Source organism: Carcharhinus amblyrhynchos, chromosome 27 (assembly GCF_965287045.1).
Source record: "Carcharhinus amblyrhynchos chromosome 27, sCarAmb.v2.hapA, whole genome shotgun sequence".
In the NCBI taxonomy this organism is placed as follows: Eukaryota; Metazoa; Chordata; class Chondrichthyes; order Carcharhiniformes; family Carcharhinidae; genus Carcharhinus; species Carcharhinus amblyrhynchos.
In genome coordinates, this window is record NC_137350.1 from 41,203,326 (window position 1) to 41,225,436 (window position 22,111).

General features: G+C 44.6%; 1 protein-coding gene across 5 annotated transcripts in view; it reads left to right on the plus strand.

Annotated features, from left to right (window-relative positions):
• LOC145359200 (zona pellucida-binding protein 2-like) overlaps nucleotides 1-22,111 on the plus strand; it is a 105,757-nt gene that overhangs the window by 47,131 nt on the left and 36,515 nt on the right. For 4 of the 5 annotated variants that reach the window (XM_080213670.1, XM_080213667.1, XM_080213665.1 and 1 more), the window contains 2 exons: nucleotides 6,824-6,973; nucleotides 15,324-15,542. In XM_080213670.1, coding sequence (XP_080069796.1) covers nucleotides 6,824-6,973; nucleotides 15,324-15,542 — 369 coding nt within the window. The remainder of the gene's footprint in view (nucleotides 1-6,823; nucleotides 6,974-15,323; nucleotides 15,543-22,111) is intronic. The other variant, XM_080213668.1, reaches the window with a different exon arrangement.

Consider the following 22,111-nt stretch of genomic DNA (forward strand, 5'->3'; position numbering starts at 1 on the left):
CAATACAGCTCACTGAACCATCCAATTGTGGTACAGCACACTGAACCACCCAATCCAGATATAGTATACTGAACCATCCAATCCGGATACAGCACTCTGAACTATCCAATCCGGATACAGCACATTGAGCCATCCAATCGTGATACAGCACACTGAACCATCCAATCCGGATACAGCACACTGAACCATCCAATCCGCATACAGCACACTGAACCATCCAATCCGGATACAGCACACTGAACCATCCAATCCGAATACAGCACACTAAACCATCCAATCCGAATACAGCACACTGAACTATCCAAACTATCCAGAGCTTTTGAAAAACATAAAGATAGATAAGTCGCCGGGACCGGATGGGATGTACCCCAGGTTACTGTGGGAGGCGAGGGAAGAGATTGCAGGGCCTCTGGCAATGATCTTTGCGTCATTGATGTAGACAGGAGAGGTTTCAGAGGATTGGAGGATTGCAGATATGGTTCCTCTATTCAAGAAAGGGAGAAGAGATAACCCAGGAAATTATCGACCAATGAGTCTAACCTGAGTGGTTGGTAAGTTGATGGAGAAGATACTGAGAGACAGGATTTATGAACATTTGGAGAGGTATAGTATGATCAAAAATAGTCAGCACGGTTTTGTCAAAGGCAGATCATGCCTCACGAGCCTGGTTGAATTTTTTGAAGATGCGACTAAACACATTGACGAAGAAAGAACGGTAGATGTGGTTTATATGGACTTCTGCAAGGCATTTGATAAAGTCCCCCATGCAAGACTTATTGAGAAAGTGAGGGGGCATGGGATCCAAGGGGTCATTGCTTTGTGGATCCAGAACTGGCTTGCCCACAGAAGGCAGAGAGTGGTTGTAGATGGGTCTTTTTCTGCTTGGAGGTTGGTCACCAGTGGAGTGCCCCAGGAATCTGTTCTGGGACCCTTGCTCTTTGTGATTTTTATAAATGACCTGGATGAGGAAGTGGAGGGATGGATTGGTAAGTTTGCCGATGACACGAAGGTTGGAGGTGTTGTGGATAGTTTGGAGGGATGTCAGAAGTTGCAACGAGACATAGATAGGATGCAAGACTGGGCGGAGAAGTGGCAGGTGGACTTCAACCCAGATAGGTGTCTGGTGGTTCATTTTGGCAGGTCAAATGGGATGACGGAATATAATACAAAACAAAGAACAATATAGCACAGGAACAGGCCCTTCAGCCCTCCAAGCCTGCGGCGCTCATGAGCTCAACTAGACCATTCATTTGTATCCCTCTATTCTCAGTCTGTTCATGTGGCAATCAAGATAAGTCTTAAACGATCCCAGCGTGTCTGCCTCGACCACCTTGCTTGGCAGTGCATTCCAGGCCCCCACCACCCCCTGTGTAAAATACGTTCCCCTGACATCTGTGTTGAAACTTGCCCCCCCCCCCCCACCTTGAACTTGTGACCCCTTGTGTTTGTCACCTCCGACCTGGGAAAAAGCTTCCCACTGTTCACCCTATCTATGCCCTTCATAATTTTATACATCTCTATTAGGTCGCCCCTCATCCCCCTTCTTTCCAGGGAGAACAACTCTAGTTTACCCAATCTCTCCTCATAGCTAAGATCCTCCATACCAGACAACATCCTGGTAAACCTTTTCTGTACTCCCTCCAAAGCCTCCATGTCCTTTTGGTAGCGTGGCGACCAAAACTGAACACGGTATTCCAAATGTGGCCTAACCAACGTTCTATATAACTGCAACATCATATGCCAATTTTTATACTCTATGCCCCATCCAATAAAGGCAAGCATGCCATATGCCTTCTTCACCACCCTCTCCACCTGTCTGCCACCTTTAAGGATCTGTGGACTTGCATACCCAGGACCCTCTGTGTGTCTGTACTCCTGATGGTTCTACCATTTATTGTACAGCTCCCCCCTACATTAGATCTACCAAAATGCATCACTTCACATTTATCTCGATTAAATTCCATCTGCCATTTCTCTGCCCAGTTTTCTAGCCTATCTACATCCTGCTGTATTCTCTGACAATATTCATCACTATCCACAAGTCCAGCAATCTTTGTCGTCCGCAGACTTACTGATCATACCAGCAACACCTTCTTCCAAATCATTTCCATATATCTCAAACAGCAGAGGTCCCAGTACAGAGCCCTGCGGGACACTGCTAGTTACAGACCTCCAAACGGAAAAAGACCCTTCCACTGCTACCCTCTGTCTTCTATGGCCAAGCCAGTTCTCCACCCATTTAGCTAGCTCACCTTTTATCCCATGAGATTTAAACTTTTGTACCAGCCTGCCATGAGGGACTTTGTCAAACGCTTTACTAAAATCCATATAGACAACATCCACGGCCCTTCCCTCGTCAATCGTTTTGGTCACCTCCTCAAAAAACTCAACTAAATTTGTGAGGCATGACCTCCCTCATACAAAACCATGCTGTCGATCGCAAATGAGATTATACAGTTCTAAATGTGCATATATCCTGTCTCTAATAATCTTCTCCAACAATTTCCGTACTATGGACATCAAGCTCACCGGCCTATAATTATCCGGGTTATCCTTGCTACCCTTCTTAAATAACGAGACCATATTTGCTATCCTCCAATCCGCTGGCACCTCACCTGTGTCCAACGAAGAGACAAATATTTCTGTTAGAGGCCCAGCAATTTCATCTCATAATATTAAGGGTAAGACTCTTAGTAGTGTGGAAAATCAGAAGGATCTTGGGATCCGGGTTCATAGGACGCTCAAATTGGCGTCACAGGTAGAGGCTGTGGTTAAGAAGGCATATAACGTATTGGCCTTCATCAATCAAGGAATTGAGTTTAGGAGTTGGGAGATAATGCTGCAGCTGTATAAGACCCTGGCCAGGCCCCACTTGGGGTACTGTGCTCAGTTTGGTCGCCTCATTGTGGGAAGGATGTAGAAGCCATAGAAAGGGTGCGGAGGAGAGTTACAAGGATGTTGCCTGGATTAGGTGGCATGCCTTATGAGATAGGTTGAGAGAGCTCGGTCTTTTCTCCTGAGAGAGACGAAGGATGAGAGGTGACCTGATAGATGTGTATATGTTGAGAGGTATTGATCGAGTGGATTCTCAGAGGCTTTTTTTCCCAGGGCTGAAATGGCTGCCACAAGAGGACACAGGTTTAAGGTGCTGGGGAGTAGGTACAGAGGAGATATCAGAACATAAGAAATAGAAGCAGGAGTGGGCCATCTCGCCCTTCGAGCCTGCCCCGCCATTCAATAAGATCATGGCTGATCTGAAGTGGCTCAGTTCCACTTTCCCGCTTTCTCCCCATAACCCTTAATTCCCTTGCCTACCAAAAACCTATCCACCCGTCTCTTAAATATATTTAGCAAGGCAGCCTCCACCACTTCAATGGGCAGAGAATTCCAGAGATTCACCACCCATTGAGTGAAGAAGTTCCTCCTCAACTCCGTTCTAAACTGCCCCCCCCTTATCTTGAGGCTGTGCCCTCTAGTCCTGCTGTCCTTTCTGAGCGGGAAGAATCTCTCTACCTCTACCCTATCCATCCCCTTCATTATCTTATACGTCTCTATAAGATCCCCCCTCATCCTTCTAAACTCCAATGAGTACAGACCCAGTCCACTCAGCCTCTCTTCATAGTTCAACCCTCTCATCTCCGCTATCAGCCTAGTGAACCTCCTCTGCACTCCCTCCAAGGCCAAAATATCCTTGCACAAGTGCGGCGACCAAAACTGCACACAGTACTCCAGCTGCGGCCTCACCAGTGCCCTGTACAATTGCAGCAAGACCTCCCTGCTTTTATATTCAATCCCCCTCGCTATGAAGGCCAGCATCCCATTTGCCTTCCTGATCACCTGCTGCACCTGCAGGCTGGGTTTTTGTGACTCATGCCCAAGGACCCCCAGGTCCCTCTGCACTGTAGCATACTGCAGTCAGGAGTAAGTTTTTCACTCAGAGGGTGTTGGGTGCGTGGAATCGGCTGCCAGCGGTGGTGGTGGAGGCAGATTTGATAGCGTCTTTTAAGAGACTCTGAATAAGTACATGGGACTTAGTAAGGTCGAGGGTTATAGATAAGTCTAATTGGTAGGGATATGTTTGGTGCAACTTGTGGGCTGAAGGGCCTGTTTGTGCTGTAGTTTTTCTATATTCTATCCAATCTGGATACAGCACGCTGAACCATCCAATCCAGATACAGCACACTGAACCATCCAATCCGGATACAGCACGCTGAACCATCCAATCCAGATACAGCACGCTGAACTATCCAATCCGGATACAGCACGCTGAACCATCCAATCCGAATACAGCACGCTGAACCATCCAATCCAGATACAGCACACTGAACCATCCAATCCGGATGCAGCACACTGAACCATCCAATCCGGATACAGCACACTGAACCATCCAATCCAGATACAGCACGCTGAACCATCCAATCCGGATACAGCATGCTGAACCTTCCAATCCGGATACAGCACACTGAACCATCCAATCCAGATACAGCACACTGAACCATCCAATCTGGATACACCACGCTGAACCATCCAATCTGGATACACCACGCTGAACCATCCAATCCGGATACAGCACGCTGAACCATCCAATCTGGATACACCACGCTGAACCATCCAATCCAGATACAGCACACTGAACCATCCAATCTGGATACACCACGCTGAACCATCCAATCCAGATACTACACACTGTACCATCCAATCCGGATGCAGCACGCTGAACCATCCAATCCAGATTCCACACACTGTACCATCCAGTCCGGATACAGCACACAACCATCCAATCCGGATGCAGCACATTGAACCATCCAATCCAGATACAGCACACAGAACCATCCAATCCGGATACACCACGCTGAACCATCCAATCCGGATACAGCACGCTGAACCATCGGTTCTGGATGCAGCAAATTTTGTATAATTTGATACATCATATATTCACCCAAAAACTACACTCACTGCAGTGTCTGATCTGGACAATTCACTGCCCAATCTGGATCCTGCACACAATGCACTGATTGATCGGGGATTACACACTGAACCATCCAATCCGGATACAGCACACACTTCACCCTGCAGCTTTGTTACCGCACACATTGTGCCGACAGAGGTTGGTGGCCGAACCAAGGCAAATTGGTCTGTCAACCTCATTTGTTAATTACCCAGATGCACCTCAACAGGTTGTGAGTTGTGGTTGTGGAGGGATACAGGATCAACATGGAATTCTGACAATGAATCCAATGTGAGTTCAGATGAGAGGGGAGTAAACCATGGCTTGCAGCTTTTTTTCAGTTCCATGTTCACTTAAATGTTTTTATAAAAATTATTTTCTTTGGTGACTGTCTCCTGAGGTGTCTGTAGGATTCTTGGGCCTCTTATAGGCTAGTAGGCTAACTAATTCTAAAGACAGGTGTATGTAAGTGGAACTGAGCAGCGACAGATCAGCCATGATCTTATTGAATGGCGGGGCAGGCTCGAAGGGCTGGATGGCCTACTCCTGCTCCTATTTCTTATGTTCTTATGCCTATGGGGCATTGCTTTTAAATTGGAACAACAAAGTTGTCTATCTGTTAAGAATTATACTGTGTCAGCAGACCATAAGATATCAGCAGAGTTAGGCCATTCAGCCCATTGAGTCTGCTCTGCCATTCAACCATGGCTGATATGTTTCTCAACCCCATTATCCTGCCTTTTTCCCTTAAGCTTTGATTCCCATATCAGTCAAGAACCTATCTATCTCTATCTTAAAAACACTCAGTAATCTGCCCTCCAGAACCTTCTGGTAATGAATTCCATAGATTCACCGCCCTCTGGCTGAAGAAATTCCTCCTCTCCTCAGTTCTAAAGGGTCGTCCTTTTACTCTGAAGCTATGCCCTTGGATCCTGGTCTATCCTACTAATGGAAACATCTTCCCCACATCCACTGCATCCAGACCTTTCTGTATTCTGTAAGTTTCAATAAGTTTTCCCTCATCCTTCTAAACTCCATCGAGTACAGACCCAGAGTCCTCAAACACCTCTCATATGTCAAGCTTTTCATTCCCGGGATCATTCTCATGTACCTCCTCTGGATCCCCTCCAAGGCCAGCACATTATTCCTTAGATAGGGGGCCCAAAATTGCTCACAATATTATTCTAAATGTGACCTGACCAGAGCCTTATACAGCTTCATGTCATGTTTAAGACATGTAATTGGTAAAAGTTATGCTAATTCTTCGTGTTATATTCTGTGTTATTAAACAAACTTTGTTTAATAAAAACTTCCCAGTGGGTCACTTGAATCATACCTGGAATTAAACACCTAATGCTCATCACTGTCAAAATCAAATGTAAACTTTAGAATCTAGGCTAACTTCGCAAAATACCTTGGATTTTCTGGTCTGGGTCTTAACACCTTCTCAATCACCTCTTCTACCTTCCCTGCCATCTTCAGTGATCTGTGGATATGCACTTCAAGGCCTCTCTGTACTATCCAGGGCCTTAACATTCATAGTGCAATCTTTTACCTTGTTTGTCCTCTCCAGGTGTGTTACCTCACGCTTTTTCGTCACACCTGAAATGTACAGGAGTCAGAAGATCCTACCTCACTACTCTCCTTTAACTTTCACTTGCATTGTATACAAGTTTACTTGGCACCCTGTAGCTAAGAACTGTGTTGTTCCACAAGTAAGATGTAAATTCTCTGTGTTGAGGAGGGTAGAACTGAGGAGATGTATTTGAAAACTAACCCTAACCCTGGTAACCCAACTAAATTTCCATTCAAAGGAATAAAGGGAAAGACTGTTTGACCCTTTGCTAACAGTAGGTTTTATGTGTTCCATTTCAGGGGAACCTTATGTGAGGATATCAGAGACAGGAAGCCTTCTACTGAAATCCTTTGACAAGTTCATGTCAGGAGATTACACGTGCACGGTTTCCTATAAGGATGTGGAGAATAACAAGGAACTATTCCTTGATATGAAATTCTCAATATATGGTAAATATTGGGTGAAAGACAAAGGTCACTTTTCTGCACTCCAACTTTAACTAAATTTCCATTACACAGGGCCTGAATTTCCATATTTCCTGCTGCTTCCATTGAAGTTATGGCAGAAGACTGGGAAAATTTCCATACAAGGAGAATTAGGACCATTGGGACTAAATAATATTTTAAAAGATCCTGAAAGACCAAAAAATGTTAGTTATTAAAAATAATTAAAATGCTAATGATGCCTTTGTATATCTTAAAATGGGACTTCAATGCTGTTCATTCTCATTCGACAGTTGAATTCAAGAGCTGATACTGGGATCTAATTGCCTTCCAAATGTGCCAGTAGAAGTCTAAATTCACCTAAAGTAGTACGCAGTATAATCTGATTCTTCCCTGAAGTAGGGAAAGCAAAGTAAATTACTCCTTACGCTGCTCATCGGGGACTGACATACATGTCTGAACCTTCCTGTCTTTCTAATGAAAGAAAAATAGTTAAGCATGGAGATGCATAAATGCTTCACGCAAGATAGAAAGGGTGACAGAAGAGCTGGGGGTGTTGCTTTACTGATTAAGGAGAATGTCACAGCTAAACAGAAGGAGGACACTTCGGTAGGATCATGCAGTGAGGCTATATAGGCCCAGGAACAGGAGCAGTGCAATCAAACTGTTGGGCTTGTACTACAGAGCCCCCTATAGCCAGCGTAAAGTGGAGGAACTGATATGTCAGCAGTTTATGGGAAGAGCTTCTACAAGTACATAAAGGGCAAGAGTAACTAGGGAGAAAGTAGGACCTGTTAAGAATCAACAATGTCATCTATATGCAAATCTACAAGAGATGGGTGAGATTCTAAATTAATATTTCTCATTGGTATTTACTGTCGAGAAGGGCGTGGATGTTAGGGAACTCGGGGAAATAAATAGTGATGTCTTGAGGAGTGTACATATTACAGAGAAGGAGATACTGGAAGTCTTAAAGCACATTAAGATAGATAAATCCCCAGGACCTGATGAAGTGTATCCCAGGACATTGTGGGAAGCTGGGGAGGAAATCGCGGGACCCCCAGCAGAGATACTTGAGTCATCGACAGCTACAGGTGAGGTGCCTGAAGATTGGAGGGTGGCAAATGTTGTGCCTTTGTTTAAAAAGGGCTGCAGAGAAAAGCCTGGGATCTACAGACAGATGAGTTTAACATTTGTAGTGGATAAGTTGTTCTAGGAGACAGGATCTACAGGCATTTAGAGACACAAGGACTGATTAGGGGTTAACCAAGAAGGGTATATGAGGGCAGTCGAAGTTATCCTAATGGACTTTAGCAAGGTCTTTGACAAGGTATTGCATAAGGTTCAATCTCACGGGATTCAGCTGGATATAACTGGGCAACTGGATGCAAAATTGAATTGCCGACAGAAGAGAGAGGGTTGTTGCAGAGGGTTGTTTTTCAAACTGGAGACCTGTGACCGGTGATGTGCCTCAGGGATCAGTGCTGGGTCCACTGTCGTTTGTTATTTATGTTAATAATTTGAATGAGAATTTAGTAGGCATGGTTAGTAAGTTTGCAGATGACATCAAGATTGGTGGCATAGTGGACAGTGAAGATGGTAATCTAGGATTGCAATGGGATCTTGATTAATTGGGCCAGTGGGCTGACGAATGGTAAATGGAGTTTAATTTACATAAATGCAAGATGATGCATTTTCATAGATTGAACCAGGGCAGAACTTACTCAGTTAATGGTAGGGCGTTGGAGAGAGTTATAGAACAAAGAGATCTAGGAGTACAGGTTCTTAGCTCCTTAGAAGTGGAGTCACAGGTGGACAGAGTGGGGAAGAAGGCATTTAGAATGCTTGGTCTCATTGTCAGAACATTGAATACAGGAGTTGGGACAGCTTGTTGAAGTTGTGCAAGACATTGGTAAGGTCACACATGGATTACTGTGTACAGTTCTGATCACTCTATTATAGAAAGGATATTATTAAGCTGGAAACAGTGCAGAAAAGATTACTGGAATGCTATTAGGACTTGATGGTTTGAGTTATAAGGAGAGGCTGGATAGACTGGGACTTTTTCCTTGGAGCATAGGAGGCTTGGAGGTGGTCTTATAGATCCATGCAGGGCATGGATAAAGTAGATAATCAATATTTTTTCCTAAACATAAGGGAATGTAAAACTAGAGGGCATAGGTTTACGGTGAGAGGGGAGAGATACGAAAGAGTCCAAAGGGGCAATTTTTTCACTCAGACGGTGGTGAGTGTCTGGAACGAGCTGCCAGAGGCAGTAGTAGAGGAGGGTACAATTTTGTCTTTTAAAAATCATTTAGACAGTTTGACGGGTATGGAGGGATATCGATCTAATGCAGACAAATGGGACTAGCTTTGTGGTAAAAACTGGGCAGCATGGATAAGTTGGACTGAAAGGCCTGTTTCCTTGCTGTAAACCTCTATGATTATGTAAAAGCAACAGGGTTGTTGTGATGGACAATTTTAACTTCCCCAACATAGACTGGGATTCTTTTAGTGCCAGTAGTTTTAACGGGGTAGAGTTTGTTCAGTGTGTCCAAGAGCGCTTCTTGAGGCAATATGTAGATAGTCCAACTCGGGAAGGGGCTATCTTAGACCTGGTTCTGGGAAATGAACCTTGACATGTGATTGATGTCTCAGTGGGGGACCATTTTGGGAAGTGATCACAATTCTATAAGTTTCAAGGTACTCGTAGAAAACAATAGAAGTAGTCCCAGAGTGAAAGTACTAAATCAGGGGAAGGCTAACTACGACAGTGTTAGGCAGGAACTCGGGAATGTTGACTGGGAGTGGCTGCTGGAGGATATATTGACATCCGATATATGGGAATCTTTTAAATTCAGTTGTTAACAATCCAGTACAAGTATTTCCCTGTAAAACTAAAGGATAAAGATGGCAGGATCGGGAACCCTGGATGACAAGAGAGATTGTGAGCTTAGTGAGAAAGAAAAAGGAGGCATACATAAATTTCAGGACATTGAAAATATATAACGCTCTTGAGGAGTACAAAGAGAGCAGGAAAGAACTTAAACAGGAACCTGGGAGGGCAAAAAGGGGCCATGAAATGTTGTTGGCAGGCTGGATTAAAGAGAATTCTAAGGTTTTTTATGTGTACATATGGAGAAAGAGGGTAGCTAAGAAATGGGTAGGTCCACTCAAGGACATTAGAGGGAGTTTGTGTGTGGAGCCAGATGAGGTGGGTGGGGTCCTTAATGGGTACTTTACATCAATATTCACAAAGGAGAAGACTATGGTGAGTGTAGAAAGGAGGATGCTGACATTTTAGGACATTGAGATAAAAAGGGAGGAGATATTGGAGGTTTTGAAAAACACTAAGGTGGACAAGTTCCCAGGGCCAGATAGGGTCTATCCCAGAATACTGAGAGAGACAAGGGAAGAAGTTGCTGAGACCTTGGGCAAAATCTTTGTATCCTCTTTAGCCATGGGCAAGGTACCAGACGATTGGAGATTAGCTAACATTGCTCCTCTTTAAGAAGCGCAGAAGAGACCGTCTAGGAAATTACAGGCCTGTGAGCCTTACATCAGTGGTAGGAGATTATTGAATGCTGTTGGTGGGAGGAGTTTTTGGTGGGTGGAGTTTTCAATGTGTGGAGTTTTTGGTGGGAGGAGTTTGTGGTGGGTGGAGATTTCAGTGGGAGGTGTTTTGGTGGGAGGAGTTTTCAGTGGGTGGACTTTTTGGTGGGTGGAGTTTTTAGTGGGTGGAGTTTTCAGTTTTGGAGTTTTAGGCGGGTGGAATTTTCATTAGATGGAGTTTTCAGTGTGTGGAGTTTTTGGTGGGTGGAGATTTCATTGGGAGGTGTTCTGGTGGGAGGAGTTTCAGTGAGTGGAGTTTCTGGTGAGTGGAGTTTTCAGTGGGAGGTGGTTTAGTGGGAGGAGTTTTCGGTGGGTCGAGTTCTCAGTTTTGGAGTTTTCGGTGGGAGGAGTTTTCGGTGGGAGGAGTTTTCGGTGGGTGGCCTTTTCGGTGGCAGGGGTTTTTGGTGGGAGGAGTTCTCAGTGGGTGGAGTTTTCAGTGGGTGGAATTTTTGGTGGGAGGAGTGTTTGCTAGGAGGAGTTTTCAGCATGAGGAGTTTTCAGTGGGTGGAGTTTTTGGTGGGGGGGTTTTGAGTGGGAGGAGTTTTTGGTGGGAGGAGTTTTCAGTGGGAGGTTTGTGTCGATCAGTGAGTTTTGCACACAAGCAGTGGTAGAGACCACAACGTGAGTGTGACATAGCCGGAGTGGGTGTGTGTTTCCTGGGAAATTGGAACATGATGGGCATTCGGTGCAGAGGGAAACCTGTTAATCTTCAGAGAGCGGACTTGCCATGCTACAAGAAGCAAGGGTAGAAGGGAGAGAGCTGATTGGTAAGTATTGGGTTTGGTTGGGTTTTAGTTTGTGAGGGCTATGTTCTGTAATAATGAGGACTATGGAAATAGGGTCCAAGATCAATTGATAGTTTTTGATGCTTAAGCATCTTCCAAACGGTTTAATGGCAAGGGAGTTCATAGCCACGATGTGCTCCATTTGGGAAGCCGGGATCATTTCCAGTGCATAGGGTCAGCAAGTGGCAGGAAGTGTGTCCAGCTGCAGCTCTGGAGGTTGGAAACACTGGAGCATCCATGAGGTGTAGAGTGAGGTGGATAGCACGTACAGAGAGGTGGTCAAACCACGCGCTGAGACTTCACAAGCAGGATATTCAGTATCTAGGAAGGACTGACAAAAATGAAAGGCAGTGGAGTTCCATTGCTGGTCAAAGAGGAATTAATTCAGTAGTGAGAAAAGATATTGGGTGTAAAGTTACTGGTTCACTGCACTAGTCGATCAGCATTTGCCTGCGGCAAATCAGCTCACTGTTCTCCCGGCGAGAACAGTTTCCTGCTCCTGCTATGCAGAAAATCTATTAACATAAAGATGACTAGATTAAAATTTACTTACTGAGTTCAGCAATGATGCTCCCGCCCTCCCGGGTACTTCGCCGACCTCACTGCAGTAGCAGGATCAGGTGCCACAGCCACATGGTGGAGGGGATTGGAAGCCATTGAAGCCCCTGAGTGGTAAGGGAATGTGTATGGGTGGTGCCAATCAGACAGTGGCCAGTTGGGCACCATAAGTGTGTTGGAGCAGTGCCAAGTGGATGGGGATTGTGTGAGGCTGGGGCTTGGGTAAGTTGGGGATGTGACAGGGGGTGGGTATGCATAGCAGGAGGGGGCCTACACATGGGTAAAGCTCTGCAAACGTGTTGGTCGGCAGGGTAGTGGTTGGCGAGGTGGACATAGAGTAATAGAGGTTTACAGCATGGAAACAAGCCCTTCGGCCCATCTTGTCTATGATGTCCTTTTTTTAAACCCCTAAGCTACTCCCAATTGCCCGCATTTGGCCCACGTCCCTCTATACCCATCTTATCCATGTAACCATCTAAATGCTTTTTAAAAGAAAATTGTACCTGCCTCTACTACTACCTCTGGCAGCTTGTTCCAGACACTCACCACCCTCTGTGTGAAACAATTGCCCCTCTGGACACTTTTGTATCTCTCCCCTCTCACCTTAAACCTCTGCACTCTAGTTTTAGACTCCCTTACCTTTGGGAAAAGATATTGACTATCTATCTTATCTATGCCCCTCATTATTTTATAAACCTCCATAAGGTTATCCCTCTTTTATGCTCCAGAGAAAAAAGTCCCTGTCTATCCAGCCTCCCCTTATAACGCAATCCATCAAGTCCCAGTAGCATCCTAGTAAATCTTTTCTGCACTCTTTCTAGTTTAATAATATCATTTCTATAATAGGGTGAACAGAATTGCACACAGTATTCCAAGTGTGGCCTTACCGATGTGTTGTACAATTTCAACAAGACATTCCAACTCCTGTCTTCAATGTTCTGACCGATGAAAGTCATGATGTGGGTATGCCGGCGTTGGACTAGCGTAAACACAGTGAAAAGTCTGACAACACCAGGTTTTAGTCCAACCTATTTATTTGATAATATACTCACAAGCTTTCAGGGTTAGCCCCTTCGTCAGGTGAATGGAGAGTTCTGGCCTCAGACAGAGCATATAAAGCACAGACAGTTTAGAGATTACTGATTAGAATGCGAATCCTACACCTAACCTGCTGTTCAAGACCTGAAGTGGCTGATAATGTGAGTGGAAGGAGCACTGATCACAGTTTAAAGAGATGTGTATTGTCTCCAGACAGTACAGTAAGTGAGGTTTTGCAAACCCAGGCAAGTCACGGGGGTTACAGATAGTGCGACATGAACCCAAGATCCCTGTTGAGACCGTCCTCATGGGTGCAGAACTTGGCTATCAGTCTCTGTTCAGCGACTCTGCGCTGTCGTGTGTCGTGAAGGCCGCCTTGGAGAATGCTTACCCGAAGGTCAGAGGCTGAATGCCCGTGACCACTGAAGTGTTCGCCAACAGGAAGGGAACAGTCTTGCCTGGTGATTGTCGAGCGATGTTCATTCATCCGTTGTCGTAGCGCCTGCATGGTCTCCCCAATGTACCAACTCGGCCAACATTGTCTACCTGATACGTTGCAAGAAAGGATATCCCGAAGCATGGTACGTTGGGGAGACCATGCAGACGCTACGACAACGGATGAATGAACATCGCTCGACAGTCACCAGGCAAGACTGTTCCCTTCCTGTTGGCAAACACTTCAGTGGTCACGGGCATTCAGCCTCTGACCTTCGGGTAAGCATTCTCCAAGGCGGCCTTCACGACACACGACAGCGCAGAGTCGCTGAACAGAGACTGATAGCCAAGTTCCGCACCCATGAGGACGGTCTCAACAGGGATCTTGGGTTCATGTCGCACTATCTGTAACCCCCGTGAGTTGCCTGGGTTTGCAAAACCTCACTTACTGTACTGTCTGGAGACAATATACATCTCTTTAAACTGTGATCAGTGCTCCTTCCACTCACATTATCAGCCACTTCAGGTCTTGAACAGCAGGTTAGGTGTAGGATTCACATTCTAATCAGTAATCTCTAAACTGTCTGTGCTTTATATGCTCTGTCTGAGGCCAGAACTCTCCATTCACCTGACGAAGGGGCTAATCCCGAAAGCTTGTGAGTATATTATCAAATAAATAGGTTGGACTAAAACCTGGTGTTGTCAGACTTTTCACTGCGCTGACCGATGAAACCAAGCATGCTGAATGCCTTCTTCATCACTCTGTCCACTGTGACTCCACTTTCAAGGAGCTATGAACCTGTACCCCTAGATCTCTTTGTTCTGTAACTCTCCCCAACGCCCTACCATTAACTGAGGAACTCCTGCCCTGGTTCAATCTACAAAAATGCATCACCTTGCATTTGTCTAAATTAAATTCCATCTGCCATTCGTCAGCCCACTGGCCCAATTGATCAAGATCCTGTTGCAATTGGAGATAACTTTGTTCACTGTCCACTTTGCCACCAATCTTGGTGTCATCTGCAAACGTACTAACCATGCCTCCTATATTCTCATCCAAATCATTAATATACATGACAAATAACATGTTGGGGATGCAGCAAAGGGTCCTGATGCCAGCGACTCCAAGGGTAACAGTGATGCTGATGACACTGGGTCAGATGTCCATGAGGGAGGCTTCCCACTGAGTGCCCTGTGCAATGGTGCCCAAGCGCTCTGAAGCCAGCTTTCTTACCATATTTAGGCTTCCACTGCACCACTTCCCCTCTCCTCCACCAACAACACCACCTGCCAGCACAAAGCTCCCAGTTGTCAGAAAAACTTGACAGAGTGCTGAGGATAGCAGTGCCAAGTTCACCCAAAAGACCAGGATGGCGTGACTGACGTGTGAAAAGTGATTGACTCGGTTGGGATGGTCTTCACTGGAGTTCAGAAGAATGAGTGGGGATCTCATAGAAGATGATAAAACTAACAGGATTAGACAGGTAGATGCCAGGTGGATGCTCCTACTGGCAGGGGAGTCCAGACCTGAGGGGTCATATTCTAACCTTTTAGGACTTTAAGCCTGTTGAATTTTCTATCACAGGAAGCAGTTGAGGCCAAAATATTGTATGTTTTCAAGAATGAATTAGGTATAGTTCTTGTGAAGGGGAGCGAAGGCTATGGGGGTTAGGTGCGATCAGACTATTGAGTTGGATATTTAGCCGTGATCATAATGATTGGCAGAGCAGGCTTGAAGGACTGTATGGCCTATTCCTACTGCTATTTTCTATGTTTCTATGGAGAAGCTGTCAGTGGGAGGAGCTATTGGTAAGAGGAGCATTATGTGAGGGGGCTATCAGTGGGAAGGGCTAGTTCAGAGGGATTGTTCAGATTTATTCATTTTCTAATTGTTCTCACAAAGAAGCCTTTTAATTGGAATATTCCAGGCTTTCGCGAACCTGATTATTCGTTTAAGTTTTCAACTCGCTATCATACACATGAATGCCATGATCCTTCCAACACTCGTTTTTTTCGTAAATTCAAGTCAGTGGGGAAGGAGCTAATTGCCGACCTGACCAGCAGAATAACGGATGTAGAGATGAAATGCCACGTGGTCAAAGTACCACACAAAGGCCTAATCACTGAACTCTTCATTACATTTAAAGGTAAGTTCCATCTGCACTGGTGCATCTGGATTCTGTAAGTATTTTGTCTTAAATGTGTAGTGATATTTGCTCACAGATATATTGCTGATTATGTGTATGACATGGTTTTATTAGCTTAGTGCACATCTGTGAATTGATGTTATGTTGGTGAAAGAACTGTATGATTGTGTTATTTTGTAAATATAAAAACCAAAAGTAGAATCAGTCATGTTGAACGTGGCTGATCATTGAATTCAATATCCTGATTCTCCCCCTTCCCTTGATCTCTTTAGCCCTGAGACCTATACCTAATTTCTTCTTGAAATCAGACAACATTCTGGCCTCAACTACATTCTGTGGTAGTGAATTCCACACATTCACCACCCTCTGGGTGAAGAACTTGCTCCTCATCTCAATTCTAAAAGGTTTACCCTTATCTTCAAACAATGACTCCTAGTTCTGGACTCCCCAGCATTGGGAACATTTTTTCTGAATCTAACCTGTCTAACCCTATTAGAGTTTTATAAGTTTCTATGCAATCCACTCTCACTTTTCTAAATGCCAGTGAACATAATACTAATTGACTTAGTCTCTCCTCATATGACAGACCTGCCATCCCAGGAATCAACCTGTTAAACCTTCACTGTACTCCTGCTATAGCAAGGACATTCTTCCTCAGATAAGGACACCAAAACTGCACACAATATTCCAGATATGGCCTCACCAACACTTTCTAAAATTGCAGTAAAACATCCCTATCTGTATACTTAAATTCTCTCTCTGTGAAGGCCAACATACAAAGAAAATTATAGCACAGGAACAGGCCCTTCAACTCTCCAAGCTTGTACTGACTATGCTGCCCGACTTAACTAAAACCCCCTATCCTCCTGGGGACTATATCCCTCTATTTCCATCCTTTTCATGTACTTATCAAGATGCCCTTTAAAAGTCACTACCATATCCGCTTCCACTCCCTCTCCCAGCAACCAGTTCCAGGCATCCACTACTCTCTGTGTAAAAAAAATCTGTCTCATACATCTCCTTTAAACCTTGCCCCTCGCACCTTAAACCTGTGCCCCCTAGTAATTGACTTTTCCACCCTGGGAAAAAGCTTCTGACTATCCACTCTGTCCATGCCTCTCATAATCTTGTAGATTTCTATCAGGTCTCCCTTCAACTTCTGTCGTTCCAGTGAGAACAAACCAAGTTTCTCCAATCTTTCCTCATAGCTAATATCCTCCGTACCAGACAACATCCTGGTAAATGTTTTCTGTACCCTCTCCAAAGCCTCCACATCCTTCTGGTAGTGTGGCGACCAGAATTGAACACTATGTTCCAAGTGCAGCCTAACTAAAGTTCTATAAAACTGCAACATGACTTGTCAATTTTTAAAGTCAGTGCCCCGGCCAATGAAGACAAGCATGCCATATACCTTCTTGACTATCTTCTGCACCTGCATTGCCACTTTCAATGACTTGTGTACATGTACACCCAGATCCCTTTGTCTATCAATACTCTTAAGGGTTCTGCCATTTACTGTATATTTCCTATCTGTATTAGACCTTCCAAGATGCATTACCCCACATTTGTCCGGATTAAACTCCATCTGCCGTCTCTCTGCCCAAGTCTCCAACTGATCTATATCCTGCTGTATCCTTTGACAGTCCTCATCGCTATCCACAAATCCACCAACCTTTGTGTCATCCACAAACTTACTAATCAATCCAGTTACATTTTCCTCCAAATCATTTATATATATTACAAACAGCAAAGGTCCCAGCACTGATCCCTGAGGAACACCACTTGTCACAGCCCTCCATTCAGAAACACGCCCTTCCATTGTTATCCTCTGTCTTCTATGATTGAGCCAGTTTCGTATCTACCTTGCCAGCTCACCTCTGATCCCATGCAACTTCATCCTCTTCACCAGTCTCCCATGAAGGCCTTACTGAAGTAAATGTAGACAACATCCACTGCCTTATCCTCATCAGTCATCTCCGCCACTTCCTCAAAAAGCTCAATCAAGTTCGTGAGACACAACCTCCCCTTCACAAAACCATGTTGCCTCTCACTAATACGTCCACTTATTTCCAAGTGGGAATAAATCCTGTCTCGAAGAATCCTCTCCAATAGTTTCCCTACCACTGATATAAGGCTCACCGACCTGTTTTACCATTTGTCTTCTTTACTGCCTGCTGTGCCTACGCTCTCACTTCCAGCAACTGATGCACAAGGACTCCAAGGTCTCATTGTGTATCCACTTCTCTCAATTTCATCCATTCAAGTAATAATCTGTCTTCCTATTATTGCTACCAAAGTGGATAACCTCACATTTATCCACGTTATACTGCCATGCGTATGCCCACACATTCAGCCTGTCCAAATCACGCTGAAGCATCTCAGCATCCTCCTCACAGCTCATCTTCCCACCCAACTTTGTATCATCTGCAAATTTGGAGATAATACATTCAGTTCCCTCTTTCAAATCATTAATATATAGTGTGAACAGTTGGTGCTTTATCACAGATCCTTGAACATCCCCACTAGTCATTGACTGCCAATCAGAAAAAGACCCATTTATGCCAATTCTTTGCTTCCTATCTGCTAACCAGCTTTCTATCCATCTCAAGACATTATCTGCAAACCCATGTGCTTTAACTTTACATGGTCTGTTATGTGAGACCTTATCAAAAGCCTCTGAAAGTCTCAATAAATCACATCCATTGGTTTTCCTCGGTCAACTCTACTAGTTACATCCTCAAAAAATTTTTTTCGATTCATCAAGCATGATTTCCCTTTTGTAAATCCATGTTGACTGGGTCTGATTGTACCATAGCCTTCCAAATGCTGAGTTATGAAATCCTCGATAATGGACTCTGGCAACTTCCCCAGTACCAATGTTAGGCTCACTGGTCTGTTGTTATCTGTTTTCCTTCTATCTCCCTTTTTGAATAGTGGACTTACATTAGCTACCCTCCAATCTATAGGAACAAGTTCATAGTATTTTGGAAAATAACCACCAATGGATCTACTATTTCCAGGGCCACTTTCTTAAGTACTCTGTAAATCAGTGTTTTGCAACATTGATCACTCTTCATTAATCATTCAGTCAGCAGCCTTTCAGTGCTTGAATAAAACTTGTAGGAAGAAAATTTAATTACCCAAATAGGTAAGTGGTGCACTGCCTACATTTAAGGTTATCCCCAAAAAATAAAACAAGAATGAGGCTAATTTCTGTTTGCAAAATGTCATTAATAAATGGAATGTTGTACCCAAAAGAGTGGGTGGAAGCAAAATCCATGATAGCTTTTAAAAGAAAAAGGGGATGGCAGTAAATGGGATAGATGCAATGGGCTGAATGGCCTCCTCTTCTACATATTTTAAGAGCAGACTGAAGTAAATACAAATATATCTATAACCATTGAAGGACAGCTAGCGAGTACAACAGAGATACTGAAACTCTGCAACACTAGTCATTGTCATTGGCCTTCACCAAATATTTGATGCCTTTACTACTTATTCTGGCCGTATGTCAGATTGGACTAGGCTATTCATAATCTCAGTTTTCTGATCAATTCCAGTAAGAAGTCTCACAACACCAGGTTAAAGTCCAACAAGTTTATTTGGTAGCATGAGTTTTCGGAGCGCTGCACCTTTATCAGGTGAGTGGGGAATTGGGCTCACAAACAGGGAATATATAAACAAAGACAATTACAAGACAGCGGTTGGAATGTGAGTCTTAACAGGTAATCAAGTCTTTATAGGTGCAGACAATGCGATGGAGAGAGGGTTAAGCACAGGTTAAAGAAGTGTGAATTGTCTCAAGCCAGGACAGTTAGTAAGATTTTGCAAGCCCAGACAAGTCATGGGGATTACAAATAGTGTGACATTAACCCAAGATCCTGGTTGAGGCTGTCCTCATGTATGCGGAACTTGGCTGTCAGTTTCTGCTTGGGAATTCTGCATTGTCCTGTGTCTTGAAGGCAATCTTGGAGAACATTTACCCTAAGATCAGAGGCTGAATGCCATTGACTGCTGAAGTGTTTCCTGACAGGAAGGGAACACTCCTGCCTTGTGATTGTTGAGCGATGTCCATTCATCCGTTGTGGTAGCGTATGCGTGGTCTTGCCAATGTACCATGCTTGGGACATCCTTTCCTGCAGCGCATCAGATAGACAACATTGGCCAAGTTGCAGGGGTATGTACCATGTACCTGGTGGATGGCGTTCTCACATGAGATGATGGCATCCATGTCAGTGATCTGGCATGTCTTGCAGAGGTTGCTGTGGCAGGGTTGTATGGTGTTGTGGTCACTGTTCTCCTGAAGGCTGGGTAGTTCGCTGCGAACAATGGTCTGAGGTTGCGCAGTTGTTTGAAGGGGGTGTGGGGATGGCTTTGGCAAGATGCTTGTCCTCATCAATCATGTGTTGAAGGCTCTGAAGAAGATGTTGTAGCTTCTCCGCTCCGGTGAAGTACTGTCCATCGTGTCCCATATTTGTCTTCTGAGGAGGTCAGTGCGGTTTTTTGCTGTGGCATGTCAGAACTGTCGATTGTGAGTTGAACGCCATATCCTGTTCTTACGAGGGCGTCTTTCAGCGTCTGTAGGTGTCTGTTGTGTTCCTCCACATCTGAGTAGATCCTTTGTATACAGGGGGCTTGTCTGTTGGGGATGGCTTCTTTCACACGTTAGGATGGAAGCTGGAGAAGTGGAGGTTATCTGTGGGCTTGCAGTACAGTGAAGTGCTGAGGTGATCGTCCTTGATGCAATTGAGTCTGGAGAGTAGTCCATGGTGAGTCTGATGGTGGGATGGAACTTGTTGATGCATACACTGCAGAAAATGATGTCCTGAGGCAAGGTATATAGGTGAACACCATCCACTAAGTGCATGGGACATATTCTTGCGATTTGGCCAATGTTGTCTACCTGATACGTTGCAGGAAAAGATGTCCGGAGGGATGGTACATTGGCGAGACCATGCAGACGCTACGACAACAGATGAATGGACATCGTTCAACAAATCACCGGGCAGGAGTGTCCCCTTCCTGTCAGGGAACACTTCAGCAGTCAAGGGCATTCAGCCTCTAATCTTTGGGTAAGTGTTCTTCAAGGCAGCCTTCACGACACACGACAATGCAGAATCGCTGAGCAGAAACTGATAGCCAAGTTCCGCACACACGAGATCAGCCTCAACCGGAATCTTGGGTTCATGTCATGTAACCCCCACAATTTGCCTGGGCTTGCAAAATCTTACTAACTGTCCTGGTGTAAGACAATTCACACCTCTTTAACCTGTGCTTAACCCTCCCTCCGCTCGCATTATCTGTACCTATAAAGACTTGATTACCTTTGAAGACTCGCATTCCAACCATTATCTTGTAATTGAGTTTGTGTCTATATATGTCCTGTTTGTGAACCCAATTCTCCACTCACCGGATGAAGGGGCAAAGCTCCAAAAGCTTGTGTTACCAAAAACTTGTTAGACTTTAACCTGGTGTTGTGAGACTACTTACTGTGCCCACCCCAGTCCCAATGCCGGCAACTCCATATCCTGATCAATTCCAGTTTAAGTTTTTGACCCCATATTTGCTTCATCACAAAGACCACCTATTTTCACTTCCATATTATTCACCAACTCAACTATTACAATGTTCTCTCAGCCAGCTTTGCATTTTCTCCTTTAGATGTTTACGTTCACCTGAAACTCTGTAGCCTTTATCCTATATTGCACTGCGGCATATTTCTATATTGAAGTGCAGGAAGATTTGAGATTTCTACTCCTATGATTCCAACTGAGCAGCTTTCCTAAAGCACGCACCCTGATACCCAACCCAAAAAACAGAGTTCAGGACTCACTGTCAAGCACTAGACCATTCAGCAGAATGGATTTGGATGGTATGCTTATTGGAAGACTTAACAAATGGTGGCAACGTATTGCATGGTATTCCAATAATGTGTGCAGTTATTGTCCGATGTCACTCTAATGTAAGGTGAACATAGAACATTACAGCGCAGTACAGGCCCTTCAGCCCTCGATGTTGCGCCAACCTGTGAAACCAATCTAAAGCTCATCTAACCTATACTATTCCAGTATCATCTATGTTTATCCAATGACCATTTAAATGCCCTTAATGTTGGCGAGCCTACTACTGTTGCAGGCAGGGCATTCCACACCCGTACTACTCTCTGAGTAAAGAACCTACCTCTGATATCTGACTTATTTCTATCACCCCTCAATTTGAAGCTATGTCCCGTTGTATTAGCATCTCCATCCGAGGATCAAGGCTGTCACTGTCCACCGTATCTAATCCTCTGATCATCTTATACACTTCTATTGTCACCTCTTAACCTTCTTCTCTCTGACAAAAACATTCTCAAGTCTCTCAGCCTTTCCACCATGCCAGGCGACATCCTGGTAAATCTCCTCTGCACCCTTTCCAGTGCTTCCACATCCTTCCTATAATGTGGTGACCAGAACTTACGCAATTGTCCAAGTGCGGCTGCACCAGAGTTTTGTACAGCTGCAACATGACCTCATGGCTCCTAAACTCAATCCCTCTACCAATAAAAATTAACACACCATACGTCCTCT